At 45.5% G+C, this 13,848-nt stretch overlaps 1 protein-coding gene and 1 long non-coding RNA gene across 4 annotated transcripts in view; one reads left to right on the top strand and one right to left on the bottom strand.

Annotated features, from left to right (window-relative positions):
- Positions 1 to 9,235, bottom strand: part of Cse1l (chromosome segregation 1 like) — a 41,661-nt gene extending 32,426 nt beyond the window's left edge. The window contains exons 1-2 of one of the 3 annotated variants that reach the window (XM_005074416.4): positions 9,091 to 9,235; positions 1,665 to 1,753 (exon numbers count right to left, since the gene is read on the bottom strand). In XM_005074416.4, coding sequence (XP_005074473.2) covers positions 1,665 to 1,753; positions 9,091 to 9,227 — 226 coding nt within the window. In that variant the 5' untranslated portion in view covers positions 9,228 to 9,235. Of the gene's footprint in view, positions 1 to 1,664; positions 1,796 to 8,405; positions 8,811 to 9,090 lie in introns of those variants that run through there. The other 2 variants (XM_040732750.1, XM_013116695.3) reach the window with 2 other exon arrangements.
- A 2-nt stretch (positions 9,236 to 9,237) lies between these two features.
- Positions 9,238 to 10,423, top strand: LOC121134454. The gene is made up of 2 exons (XR_005871537.1): positions 9,238 to 9,499; positions 9,931 to 10,423. It is a non-coding gene; the product is annotated as an uncharacterized LOC121134454 (long non-coding RNA).
- Positions 10,424 to 13,848: the final 3,425 nt, after the last annotated feature.

The raw sequence follows: 13,848 nt of genomic DNA, 5'->3' as shown, positions 1-13,848 counted from the left end.
CCATGCAGCAACTTACAACAATCTGTAACTCTAGCTACAGGAGATAAAATTCCCTCCTTGGGCACCAAGCACACACAAGGTGTGTATTTGCAAACTCGTGCATATACACACTCAAGGCATACACACAAAAGGTAAAACACTCATACACATAAAGAAAAAAAGAAGATAGCCAACATTTACCTCTGATTTCTGCATGTGCATGCATGTATACATATACACACACAGATATCACACAGGATAGGGGTGATAAAGAGGAGGGTAGCCAGATGGGGGGTTATATGCCCAAAGTAAATTATATACTGGCTTGAAATGACTTTAATAACTAGAAAAAGAAATCATGCAGACTCTCTAGAAAAGGATGAGGCTAGGGATGTAACTCTTGGCACTGGATTTCTTACCCAGAAAACAAAGGGTGAGGAGGAATGGCATGGACACAAACACATAGTTGCAATTCTATTTATTATATGCAATCTTTCCCTCCACTCATGACTCTAACAGTTGTGTCTTGAGATCCTCTGAAGATAAATCCTCTCCATCAGCATAACATTATGTTCTGAAGGTGGTTAGGGGTATTTCTGGTCCACACAGACACTGGTATCAAGGATCACCAACTGTCTGTTCATAAGAACTTTCTCATCCCCACATTTCCAATCTTTTGAAGTTGGTTATCATCATTCAAAAATAAGGGTACTTCATATTGGTATCCCAACAAAGTTGCAAATCTGACCACATAAAACTGGCTTGCATTATCCTTAGAGTTAATATATTCCAAACACGGCAGGTGGTGGTGGTGGACTCCTTTAATCCCACCACTCAGGGGCCATAGGCAGGTGACTTTTGAGTTTGAGGCCAGACTGGTCTACAGAGCTACATGCTTCCAGGACAGCCAGCTACATAGAGAAAAATCCTGTCTCAAAAAACAAAAAACAAAAAAGCCAGGTGATGGCATACACCTTTAAACCCAGCACTTGGGAGGCAGAGGCTGGTGGATCTCTGTGAGTTTGAGGTCATCCTAGTCTACAGAGCAAGTTCCAGGACAGCCAAGGCTACACAGAGAAACCTGTCTTAAAAACAAAACAAAACAAAACAAAAAAACCACCACCACCACCACCAAGAACACTTACCCACCCTAACAAGACACATCTTTATGGACCACTAGTGTCCACCTTTCATTTACTTTCATATCTGACTCTTAGGAGCATCTGAGGTTGAAATTCCAAGTTTATACAAGTAACTCTAGGTCTTTGACAATGTTAATTAACTCAAGCCACCAGGAGAAGAAAAGATCTTATTACTTGAATTCATTCATTTAATTACCTCTTGGGAATTACATCTAGTTTGATGCCTTAATTATTATGCTCCTAAAGTTGGCAGATTTAAATGAGAGTTTCAGAAAGTTCAGGAGACAAAGCTTTCTAAACACACTAGTATTTTTACCCCAGAAGATGTTCAAATAAAAGCTACTTTACTCAACAACAAATCATGTGTTATAGCTACTGTAAGCAGCCAACCATGTCACATAAACCAGGTCTGAGAAAATAAGCAAACATAAATGTTAGGTTTATTATTATTATTATTGCTATTTACAACCAGGCAGATTGCACAAAAGGTTTCCACCTTGTGTCTCAAAGAATGACTCAATCAAAGTACAAAGACATCTTTACCTGGACGCCTAACGGCAGGATCTGGATCCAGAGTTTTCTTCAAATACTCCGTCAGTGTCTGCAAATTTGCATCGCTGAGCTCCATTGCTCTGAATTTAAAAGTAAAAGACAGAGTCTGAATAAGTGATCTCCTGAGGAGAAAGTAAATAACATAAATGAATCTTTTTGTTACTGTTTTCTTATATTATGCTTTAGAGAGAGCAGTTTCACTGCTAGCTGGCCAATCCAAAACTCTTTAGACAGGGTGGCCTTGAACTTGTGCCACAATCCTGCTCTGTCATCTGTAAAGTTTCAAATTACATCAGCACACCCAACTATGAATACTTTTGTATTGCAACCTTTTTTCCTAAAATTATGCAGTTGGAGTAGTTTTTTTTTTTGAGGTGGTGGGGGTAGCATCTTTTTGAGACAGGAATTCATATACTCAGTCTAACTCTGAACTAGGTATTTAACCAATGATGACCTCAACCCTTTTTAAAAATGTTATTATTTTGTGTACTCATAAAAGAAAATGTAAGCCTGTCAGTGGTGGCCAGCAATCAGGAAGCAGAGGCAGGTGACTCTCTGAGAATTTGAGGCCAGCCTGGTCAGCAGAGCCAGTTCCAGGACAGCCCCGGCAGCTGTTATACAGAGAAACCCTGTCTTGAAAAACCAAAATAAAGTCGGGCGTTGGTGGCGCACACCTTTAATCCCAGCACTCAGGAGGCAGAGGCAGGTGGATCTCTGTGTGTTAGAGGCCAGCCTGGTCTACAGAGTGAGTTCCAGGACAGCCTCCAAAACAATACAGAGAAACCCCGTCTCGGAAAAAAAAAGCGTCGGCTGTTCTTCCAGAGGTCCTGAGTTCAATTCCCAGCAACCACATTAGCAACCAAATGGTGGCTCCTAACCATCTATAATGAGATCTGGTGTCCTTTGCTGGTGTGCCAGGCAGAACACTGTATACACAGTAAATATTTTAAAAAACAAATTTTAAAGCCTAATAAAAGGTGAAAAAAATATTCAGAGAAATTTTATTAAGATGTTCAGCACTGGGAATGGGAAAGATGGCTCGGTGGTTAAGAAAAAAACATACTACTACTTTTACAGAGGAACTAAGTTTGGTTCCCAATACCGACGTCAGGCAGTTCAAAGACTTCTATAACTCCAACTCCAGGGGGATACAATGACTCTATGAGCTACACACACATACCTACAGACACATACACATAATTAAAAACAAAAAAACATTAAAACAAAGCAAAAAGGTTGGACGGTGGTGGTGCACACCTTTAATCCCAGCACTCAGGAGGCAGAGGCAGGCAAATCTCTAAGTTCAAGGCCAGCATAGTCTACAGAATTCTAAGATGGTCAGGAGTATAACAGGGAAGCCCTATCGTGTAAGAAAACAAACCAGTCAAACAGACAAATACTCTAAGATAAACCATCACACACAACAGTAAATAAAATCACATTAAGGTTCTGATACTAAAAACTGACAAAGAGGTAGATACCTGTAATCCCAGCATTAACATAGGCAAGATCAGGAGTTCAAGGTCATCCTTAGCTACACAAAGAATTTCTGGGCCAGCCTAGGCTACATGGGACCCCATCAAAGAAAAACAACAAAAACTCCTAGATTAAAGCAGAATTCCTTCATGCAGAACACACAGTGGTAAGTATTTACCATAAACTACACACTCAAAATTTGCATTTAAGGAAGTAATTCTGGACAGTTGGGAGTATGGTCTGAAAGCCACTTCCTTCCCTCCCTCCGGACACTGCTTGTCTGTGTAGCCCTAGCTATCCAGAAACTCCCTTTGTAGACCAGCCTGGCCTCCAAATCACAGGGATCCCCTGCCTCTACCCCTCCTAAGTGGCCTTTAAAGCTTAAAACTAATCTTGCCTGGAACAGTTGTAACCAAAAAAGAGATACATGCATGCACATACACACCAACAATATGCTGTAAAAATTAAAAAGGGTCTGGGCAGATAGCTCAACAGTTGAGAGTGCTTATATACTACTCCTGCAGAAGATGTGAATTCAGTTCCCAGCACACACCAGGCAGCTCATAGCTACCTGTAATTCCAGCTTCAATGAATCTAATACCTTCTTCTGGCACACACAATCGTATGAGCATACGCATAACTATTTTATTAATTAAACATAAAATGAAAGCTGGACAGTGGTGGCGCACACCTTTAATTCCAGCACTCGGGAGGCAGAGACAGGTAGATTTCTGTGAGCTCCAGCCAGCCTGGTCTACTGAGTCAGTTCCATGACAGGGTCCAAAGCTAGAGAAACCCTGTTTCAAAAAACAAATAAAATAAAATAATTAAAAAATAAAATGAACTAAAACAAAAGGAGAGTTAACATTAGATCTACTGGTTCCTTAAACCTAGCTGTTTCAGAACTTAAATGTATATACGGGGGAGCCACACAAGTTTTTTTGTTGCTGTTGTCGTTTCAAGGCAGGGTTTCTCTGTATTGCTTTGGAAGATGTCCTGGAACTCACTCTGTAGACCAGGCTGGCCTCGAACTCAGAGATCCGACGCCTCTGCCTCCCAAGTACTGGGATTAAAAGTGTGAGCCACCAATGCCCAGCGAGTTTTTAATTTTTTAAATTTATCTTATGTGCATTGGTGTTTTGACTTCATGTATCTTCATGTATGTCTGTGTGAGGGTTTCCAATGCCCTGGAACTGAATGAAGTTACAGTTGTGAGTTGACATGTGGGTGCTGGGAATTGAACCTGAGTACTCTGGAAGAGCAGCAATTGCTTGTAACTACTAAGCCATCTCTCCACCCCCTTTGATTTTTTAAAATATGTATTTATTTTATATATTTGAGTGACCAGTCTTCATGCACACCAGAAGAGGGAATCAGATCCCATTACAAATGGTTGTGAGCCACCATGTGGTTGCTGGGAATTGAACTCAGAACCTCTGGAAGAGCATCCAGCGCTCTTAACCGCTGAACCATTTCTCCAGTCCCTTTTAATTTCTATTTAAAGATTTATTTATTTACTTATTTATTTATTATATATACAGTGTTCTGTCTGCATGTGTGCTTGCAGGCTAGAAGAGGGCACCAGATCTCATTACAGATGGTTGTGAGCCATCATGTGGTTGCTGGGAATAGAACTCAGGACCTCTGGAAGTGCTCTTAACCTCTGAGCTATCTCTCAAGCCCCTTTTAATTGTTTTTTAAGATAAGGTATCACTGTGTAGCTCTGGCTATCCTGGCACTTACTATGTAGATCAGGCTGGCCTTGAACTCACAGAGATCCACCTGCCTGTGCCTGCTGGGACTAAAGATGTTCGTCACCATGCCCAGCCTACTGGAGGTTTTTAAAGTGGGTGAAATTCAATTAAAGCAGAGAATTTGGAACTTAGAGCTGGTAATAGCTTGCAGAACAGAAAGAAGTAAAGACCATTCAGACTGTTTTTAAAACAGAAAGGGGTAATTTATATGAACTAACCATACAGTGCTAAGTGAATTTATTTACTTTACCATTTGTTTATTTTTTGAGACAGTTTCTCTGTGTACCCTTGGCTGTCCTTAACTTGCTCTGTAGAGCAGGTTGGCCTCGAACTCTGAGATCCACTGGCCTCTGCCTACCCCCAAGCACTGGGATTAAAGGCCTTGTGTCACCACTGGGCACCATTCATTTCAAACAACAATAAGGAAGGGAACTCTGTGGCTAATTTACATGCCCACGTTGATAGGACAGGTCTCACTCAAATCTGCCTGATTCATGATACTTTTTCTGCTCCCTAAGGCAGCCTAAGTGGAAATGACAAGGTTGAACTAAGAACACAACAGAAAGCCCAGTGCTAAAAGAGGGCAACCTAGAAGCTGGGGAAAGGAGCAGCAGTCAAGGAGGATGATCAGATACCAACACTAGTTTTCTAAAGAATGAAAAAGAGAGACAAGGTCTCAAACTGGCTTTGGAACAATTCTCCTGCCAAGTGCTGGGATTATAGGCATAATCACAATCACAGCACTACCAAAGTCTGCTAAGCTTTCATCTTGACACACTCAGAAAAAGTGAAGACAAAGACTACTCTCTAATGCGCCTCTGCAAGGCACGATGTCCCAACAGCCAGAAACCAAGATTCTCAAAGATCAGACAAAACAAACAAGCAAACAAAAAACTATGCTATTTGTATTCTTACTGCAGTTCCTCTCCCTTAGCTATAAAAGGGCTTATCCCGATGGGGAGCCAATACTGAGCTTCAGGGTGGGTGGCACACATGACCCACAAGTCTGATACTGTCTCCCACCCACAATGCTGGGCTTATAGGCATTCATGTCCACCTGACTTTAAACGAGCGCTGGGGATTTGACTTATAGTACTTGTGTTTGCTCTTCTTAGTCATTCACAAGCCCCTCCAAAAATCTTAAAAGGTTGGGGAGATGGTTCAACATTTAAGAGCACTTGCTGCTTGCTTTAGCATGCTTTCTCTTGCTAGGATAAATACCATGCTCAAACTGAGCAGTGATGGTGCATGCCTTCAATCCCGGAATTTAGGAGGCAGAGGAAGATGAATCTCTGGGAGGCTGTCCTGGATTTGCTCTGTAGACCAGGCCTCTGCACGCCCCCCCCCCCATGCTGGGATTTCAGCTTGCTTTCTTATACCACCCAGAACCACATGCTCAAGGAGTGGTACCACCAATAGTGGGTTAGGCCTTCCTATAATAATCAGTAATCAAAATATTAATAATAATAACCCCAAAGACTTGCCTAAAGGTAACCTGATAGAGACAATCCACCAACTAAGGTTCCTTCTTCCTAGACGACTCTTGCTTAGTCAAAGAACAAACTGCTGTTTAAGAGGAGGACCTTGGCTGGGCCATGGCGGTGCATGCCTTTAACCTCAGCCCTCAGGAGGCAGAGGCAGGCGGATCTCTATAGGTCTACAGGGCGAGTACCAGGATATGTTCCAAAGCTACACAGAGAAACCGTGCCTTGAAAACCAAAAATAAATAAATAATGCATCTTTTAAAAAAATATTGAATGAGTAACTGAAAGTCTAGCCTTTTCCTACAGGCCTTCAGTTACAAATTAATGTTTTGGGAATAAACAGTTTCCTATGGCCATCTCACAAACACCCAATATATTTGCCTTTTTCTTAGATATTTCTACTGCACTGAGATAAGCATTTCTGAGGCCTTCCTTACATCTGGGGAGAGGGGAAGAAATCTAGTAAATGAAAGCCCGTAACACATAGTAAGAACATACCTTAACACCTACCTTCACCTTAAAATTTTTAACGAATGTATGTGTATGTGTGTCTCTGCATGTTTCTGCCTTTATGTATGTACACTGACAGCAGATGCCCAAGGAAGCAAGAGGCCATTACAACCCCTGGAGCCAGAAGTATAGGCAAAAGTGAGCACCTGTGGGTACTGGAGCCCTGCCTTGACTCCTGAGCCACCTGTCCATCATAACTCTTACCACATGCATTTACTCTGTGTGTGTGTGTGCGCGCGCGCGCGCGCGTGTGCGACACCACAGCACATGCAGGAGTCAGCGCCCTCCTTTCTCCATGTGGATCCCAGGGAACAAATCCAGGTTGCTATGCTAGGTAAGGAGGACTTACCATCAACCATCTTGGCTTTGAAAGAACAGTTATGAACTGCACTTCAAGAGAACAGTTATTGTAGGCTGGGCAGTGCCTTGAGTGCCTCCTGCCTTTCTCTGCTTCTCATCAGTCACAGCAAGCTTCCATTTTGTATCACCACATTCAAACTCCTATACTACCCACAAAGCCCCATATGATCTCTCTTCTCCACACAACTTAACTGGGTTTCCCTAATATATCCCAACATCCCAAGTAAGTTTCTATCCTTGAAATCGTGCATTCCATTCCCTCTGCCTGAAATACTGTTCCCTCACTTTCCCCTATACTCTCTGCTCTAATGTCACCTATTCAGAGAAAATGTCTTCACCTGTGTCAGCTTCCTGTCACTTGTCACTACCTGAAATGATCTAATTCATGTTCTCCCCACAACTAGAATATAAGGTCCCCAAAGAGAAACCTTGCCCATTTTTCTTCTTCACTTTATCCCCGGGGATTAAGTAGAATGAAGTTATTAAACAAACACAGCAATAAATCAAATCCACAATTAGAGTCCTGCTCTCACCCACCCAACCCCTGGTAGAGAACAGCTTCCAAATCCCAACTAGAAATCAAAGAAGCCAGAGGGGGAAGATTGCTGTGTGCAAATGGAAGGAGGGTGGAAGGGAGCTGGGTGTGGCAGCCTACACTTGTAGAAAGAGGAATCTGGGGTCAGCCTGGGCCATGGAAGACCTTTTATCCAAAACTTAAACAAGAAAGGGCCTCCCAGGTCTCCATGGAATGACAGGAGCATCCATCATGTGCCGCACAAATAAGAGAGGTTACCCTCGAGGAGCTGACACCAGAGCAGATGGGAAGGACGAGAGAGCAGCAGTAGGAACCACCTATAAGTCAATGCTACGGAGCAAAACAAAACTGGGTGACTGCTGTGAATTGAGAAGGGAGAACTGATGCCTAAGAGAGGAACTTCAAAGGGCAGCCTCCCCAGGATCCAAGGCTAGCTGCTCCTAAGATCAGGAAGGCGGGGACCCCATGGCAGGACGGGGCTGGGAATACTCAAAAGGGAGCAGGCCGGCATGGCTACAGTGCTTCTGCAGAGATGGATGGGAGGGGGACGGTGGCTCGGGTGAGACCTCTGGGAAGCACAGGCAACCATCAGTGGAAACTTAAAGCCACTTACCCAAGCGTGCAAGCGATGAACCTAAGTCTGAGGTGCGGATAAAAACGTGCTTTCAGTGGAAGAGACTGCCGTGCGAGAACACGGACCCACCACCGGCATCACATTACTAGAACATTGCATGTTCCACAGAGACACAACGACTGGCTCTGAATTGCACTCCTAGGGAGAGACTATGCATGCAACTCGAAAGCCAGTGCGCCCCGGGAAGGGGAAACCCCATTTGACTGTACGTTCCTTAGGTCCTAGGAGCACCAACGACTCAGCCAGGGGACACCCCGAGGCCCATGTCCACCGGAGTGGAGATCGAGGACCCGCGAAGCCAAAGTGGTGAGCTCCAGCCTCCTTCAACACCAGGGGCCAGACCCGCTCGGCCAACTCAGGCCTCGGCGCCGAGCACCGCACACGCTGCGGGCCCCGGCGCGCCGAGAACGGACGCGCTGGCGCGACCAATCCGAGAACACCTACGGAGCGAAGGGCGGCGGCGCGACCAATCAGCGCGGCGCTGGAAGGGAAGGGGCGGGAGCTGGGGAAGCTAGCGTGAGGCCCAGCCTCAAGCTGCCCTCCTTCCCGGAGCGGTCAGGCCCGGCCCTGAGGCGGCGTGCGGGGAGGCCCGGACCCACTTCCCAGCGCTCGTCCCCTCCCTTAGCCGCGTCCCCTCAGCCACCCTGCTCACTCCATGCCTCACCTCGTGGGGACACCGAGACCGAGAAGGGAATCCCAGGCGAGAGCTGCAGCCGACACTACCCACTCCTGCCGGTGCTCCGCCTCACATTCAAACCCCGGCAAAATGGCGCGGCGGCGGAGGTGGCGGCCACAGCGCATGTGCGAGAGAGGCCGAGACAAGGGGCGGAGCCAGGGATGCTTTTGGCCCCACCCCGGCTGCAAGGGCCAATCGGAACCCCGTTCCGTTCTGCGGTGGCGTCGCGAGACACCTTGTCCTTTGACGCAGGCTGGTGGTTTGGATTTCTTTGCCCAGATCATGGCATGTTCTGCAAGTGGCTCTTAGTGACTTTCAACTGTTGGGTGGACTGTACTCGTTTCCACCAGAGAAGGGAGCGACCGTCCATTCTAGGACAAGCGGAATAACCGAATGAGTAAGACTTCCAAGCTGAGGGAAGGGATAGCCATGAAATTAAGTAGATATGAGTTCGAATCCCCAGCAGTCAAATAAAAGTTCTGCCTCGGCTGCCTGACTGTAATCCTGTATCTGGGAAGGCAGGTACAGGAGGATCCCTGGGGCTAAGCTCCTGTTTCCATGAGAGATCCTGCCTCAAAAACTCAGGTAGGGAGGAACTGAGGAACACACACACACACACACACACACACACACACACACGACTTTAGAAAAGGATTTCAGAAGCTGGACAAGATAGCACACGCTTGTTATCCTATCACTTGGCACGCAGGAGGCAGAGGCAGGAGAATCACCATATATTTGAACCCTACATGATCTACATAGTGAATTTGAGGCCAGTCAGAGCTAGGGGGTATTCCTCAAAATACCTTTTTTTTCTTCCTTTCTCAGATGATGTAACTGGTGGCAACCTGAAGATAACCAGGATGAACTGGAGGCCCGTGACTAAGAGAAAACTTACCGTTCCAAGAGTCAGGAGGCAACTGCGTGACTGTTGGCCTGGCAAGCATTGGGGAGAACGGTGAAGGCTTGGAAGCCAGCTTGAGCTAGACTTAGGACTAGTGAAGTGCAGTAGGAAAAGACCAGGGGCCTCAGCAGCTTGGCTTGCTTTCTGTGTCCCTCCCAGCTCCACGCTTGTCCCACTTGACAGCATTGACGCTTGCTCCTACCTCTGCCTGGATGCTCCTCTGCATCCGACAATGGCTGGCTCCCTTTGCATTTGGTTGCAGAACAGTGGCAGCTCCTCGGGGATGCTTTACCGCTCTCTGAAATTGCCCACTCAACAGCACACCATTTAGCCAGTAAAAGACAGGCTGCCCAACTTGACACAAATTTCAGGGAACAAACACTCATTTTTATAATAAATATTACAGGAGAACACTTACCCTGAAAAAAGCATGCATTGTTTATGTAAGGTTCCCATTGAACTGGGCATTCTGTATCTTTTTTTTTTTTTTTTTTTTTTGAGTCAGGATTTCTCTGTGTAGCCCTGGCTTTCCTGGAACTCGCTCTGTAGACCAGGCTGGCCTCGAACTCACATAGCTCTGCCTACCTCTGCCTGCCGAGTGCTGGGATTAAAAGCTTGGGCCACCACCGCCCAGTATCTTATCTAGCAGGCTTGATTTCACTTTGTCGTTCTGAGTTAAAATGTTTTTAAACATTTGTTATTTATGTGGGGGAGAGGTACAAGGTGCTACAGTACATGTGTGGAGGTCAGAGTGTGAAGGTCAGAGTACAGCTAGTGAGAGTCAGTTCTCTCCAGCTTGTGGGCTCCAGGGATCGAGCTCAGGCCCTTAGTCTTCACAGCAGTGCTTTCACCCTCAGAACCCGCCCTCATTATGGTTTCTCTCCGGCATTTGTAAGTCTCTGCAATTAATTATCACCTGAGCCAAAGACTCTTATGAAAGAGCTTAGGGCTTACTGCTGCTGTTGATAGCTGTGACCTCAGTACCTAGCACACCCTAGCTACTCAATAAAGATGTGTTGGGTATTTTTTTTTTTTTTGGTTTTTCGAGACAGGGTTTCTCTGTGGCTTTGGATGCTGTCCTGGAACTCACTTTGTAGACCAGGCTGGCCTCGAACTCACAGAGATCCGCCTGCCTCTGCCTCCCGAGTGCTGGGATTAAAGGTGTGCGCCACCACCGCCCGGCGTGTTGGGTATTTTTTTAAGGTTTATTTGTTTTTATTTTCTGTGTGCCACATGCATGCAGCGCCCAAGGAGGCCAGAAGAGGGGGTTTGTTCCCCTGGAACTGGAGATTAAGGATGGTTGTCAGCCACCATGTGGAAGCTAGGAACAGAACCTAGGTCCTCAGCTGGCATTTTTAACCGCCGAGTCACCTCTCTGGCCCTCATGTGTTGAGTATTCACATAGGACTAGGTGAAATGTCATGTATAAATACAATGCTTTTACTGTTGCAGCGAGTTGCCTGTCTTTCATCTTTGAGGGTTATTCACAAGGCTCGGAGATATAGCTCAGTGACAAAGTATTTCCTGACCTAAGCAGGGCCCTGGGTTTTCTTAGAAATGGAAGTTCAAGGCCCTAAAGTAAGAGACTGACACTCCAGTTGAAATGTCAAGGCAAAATTTGATCTAGGCCCTAAAGTCTAGACCAGTGGTTCTCAGCTTTCCTTAGTACCGCTATGTGGGAACCCCCAACCATAAAGTTATTTTTGTTGCTACTTCCTAACTGTAATTTTTCTACTGTGAAGTCTGTGTTTTCTGATGTCTTAGGCGACCCCTGTGACAGGGTCACTGGACTCCCAGGTTGAGAACTGCGGCTCTGGATTCCAGTGTTGCTCACAAAAGAGCAAGCGTGGGGTCAGAGGGCAGTAAGGGTTTTAATTCTGTGCAGGTGGCAACTGTGTCTTTTCCTCATTGGCTGGCGTCTGACCTCACATTGTTTCTCCATCAGCTAATCTCAAAAGGAACTGAAGAACGGGGCATGTTGGTATAAACCTTTAATCCTAGTTGAGGTCAGCTTGGTCTACAAAGTGAGTTCCAGAACAGCCAAGGCTAAACAGAGAAACCCTGTCTCAAGAAAAAAAAAATCAAAACAAGATTTGAGCTGGGTGGTGGTGCTCTCCTGTAATCCCAGCATTCAGGAGGCAGAGACAGGCAGATCTCTGTGAGTTCACCAGCCTGGTCTACAGAGCAAGTTCCAGGAGAGGCTCCAAAACAATAGAGAAAACAAAACAAAACAAAAGATTTGAATCTCTTGTCATGAAGACAAGTTTTATAGTGTATGACAAAAAGATTCTTAAGGTTGCTTACAATTTAATGCTCAGTCCCAATATCACACACACTCCACCATTACATACACAATAAACACACATACACATAAACACCATGCACACACATATACCACACACACACCACACATACGCATACACTACACACATAAGTACACACCACACATACACATACACCACATACATACACACATACCACACATACAACACACACACATATCACAAACATACACACACCACATACACTTACACCACACAAACACACACACACTACATAAACACACACACCACACATATACACACACCACACAAACACACACCACAGATAGACGCACATACAGGCACAGAATACTTATACATGTACACTGCACACATAGCACACGCACACCACACCACACACACACACACACCATATACCCTGAATGCAGGCTGATATCCTGCATCTAACATCAGTATCTCTACAGCTTTGGTGGATAGCTGGAAAGCTGAGCCAAGATGACCAGCTCTGTTTGAGGATAAACTCCTCCCTCTCTCCCCCTATACCATGTCTCTGGGTAGCAACAGAAGAACCCTGCAAGTGGGTTTAGAATAGCTCATCTGTGCTGGGCAGTGGTGGCGCACGCCTTTAATCCCAGCACTTGGGAGAAAGAGGCAGGTGGATTTCTATGAGTTCAAGACCAGCCTAGTCTACAAGAGCTAGTTCCAGAACAGCCTCCAAAGCCACAGAGAAACCCTGTCTCAAAAAACAAAACAAAACAAAAACAACAACAAAAAAGAAAACCTCATCTGCATGGTGCATGGTGAAGCCTAAGGAGCACCACGACCTACGCTTGCTTAGTGTTGGCTACAACTACCAACAAAGACAATAACTGAGCGGAATTCACACTATGTCTGTTTTTGTTTATTTTTTAAAGATTTATTTATTATGAATACAACAGCCTGCTTCCATGTCGGTCTGCACACCACATCTCATTATAGATGGCTGTGAGCCACCATGTGGTTGCTAGGAAGTGAACTCAGGACCTCTGGAAGAGCAGTCAGTGCTCTTAACCTCTGAGCCATCTCTCCAGCCCTCATTTGTTTCCAAATGCTAACAAAACAATCTGTCTAAAGCGTGGAAAACCATCCTGAAAAGAAGCACTTCCTATCGTGCTCCACAGGAAGATCATCTTCATTTGGATCCAGGAGGGTGTGGGCATATCTGCTTGTGCCTACAAGAGACCAAGTCTTTTTTTGTTTGTTTGTTTGTTTTGTTTTTTGTTTTTTTGAGACAGGGTTTCTCTGTATTGTTTTGGAGGCTGTCCTGGAACTCCCTTGGTAGACCAGGCTTGGTCTCGAATTCACAGAGATCCGCCTGCCTCTGCCTCCCGAGTGCTGAGATTAAAGTCGTGCGCCACCAACGCCCGGCGACCAAGTCTTCTTTTGGCCCCATCTCACATTTAAAGCCCAACTGAGATGAAAGAGATGCCCATTGCTAAAACCAAGAAGCATCCCATTGGGGGTTTTGTTTGTTTTAAATAGAGGCAGAGGGCTAGAGGATAGCTCAGCAGGTGAGAGCCT

Source organism: Mesocricetus auratus, unplaced genomic scaffold, assembly GCF_017639785.1.
Source record: "Mesocricetus auratus isolate SY011 unplaced genomic scaffold, BCM_Maur_2.0 Super-Scaffold_100028, whole genome shotgun sequence".
Taxonomy (NCBI): Eukaryota; Metazoa; Chordata; class Mammalia; order Rodentia; family Cricetidae; genus Mesocricetus; species Mesocricetus auratus.
The sequence above is the reverse complement of the archived record's forward strand: the minus strand, read 5'-3'. Positions and strand labels throughout refer to the sequence as shown.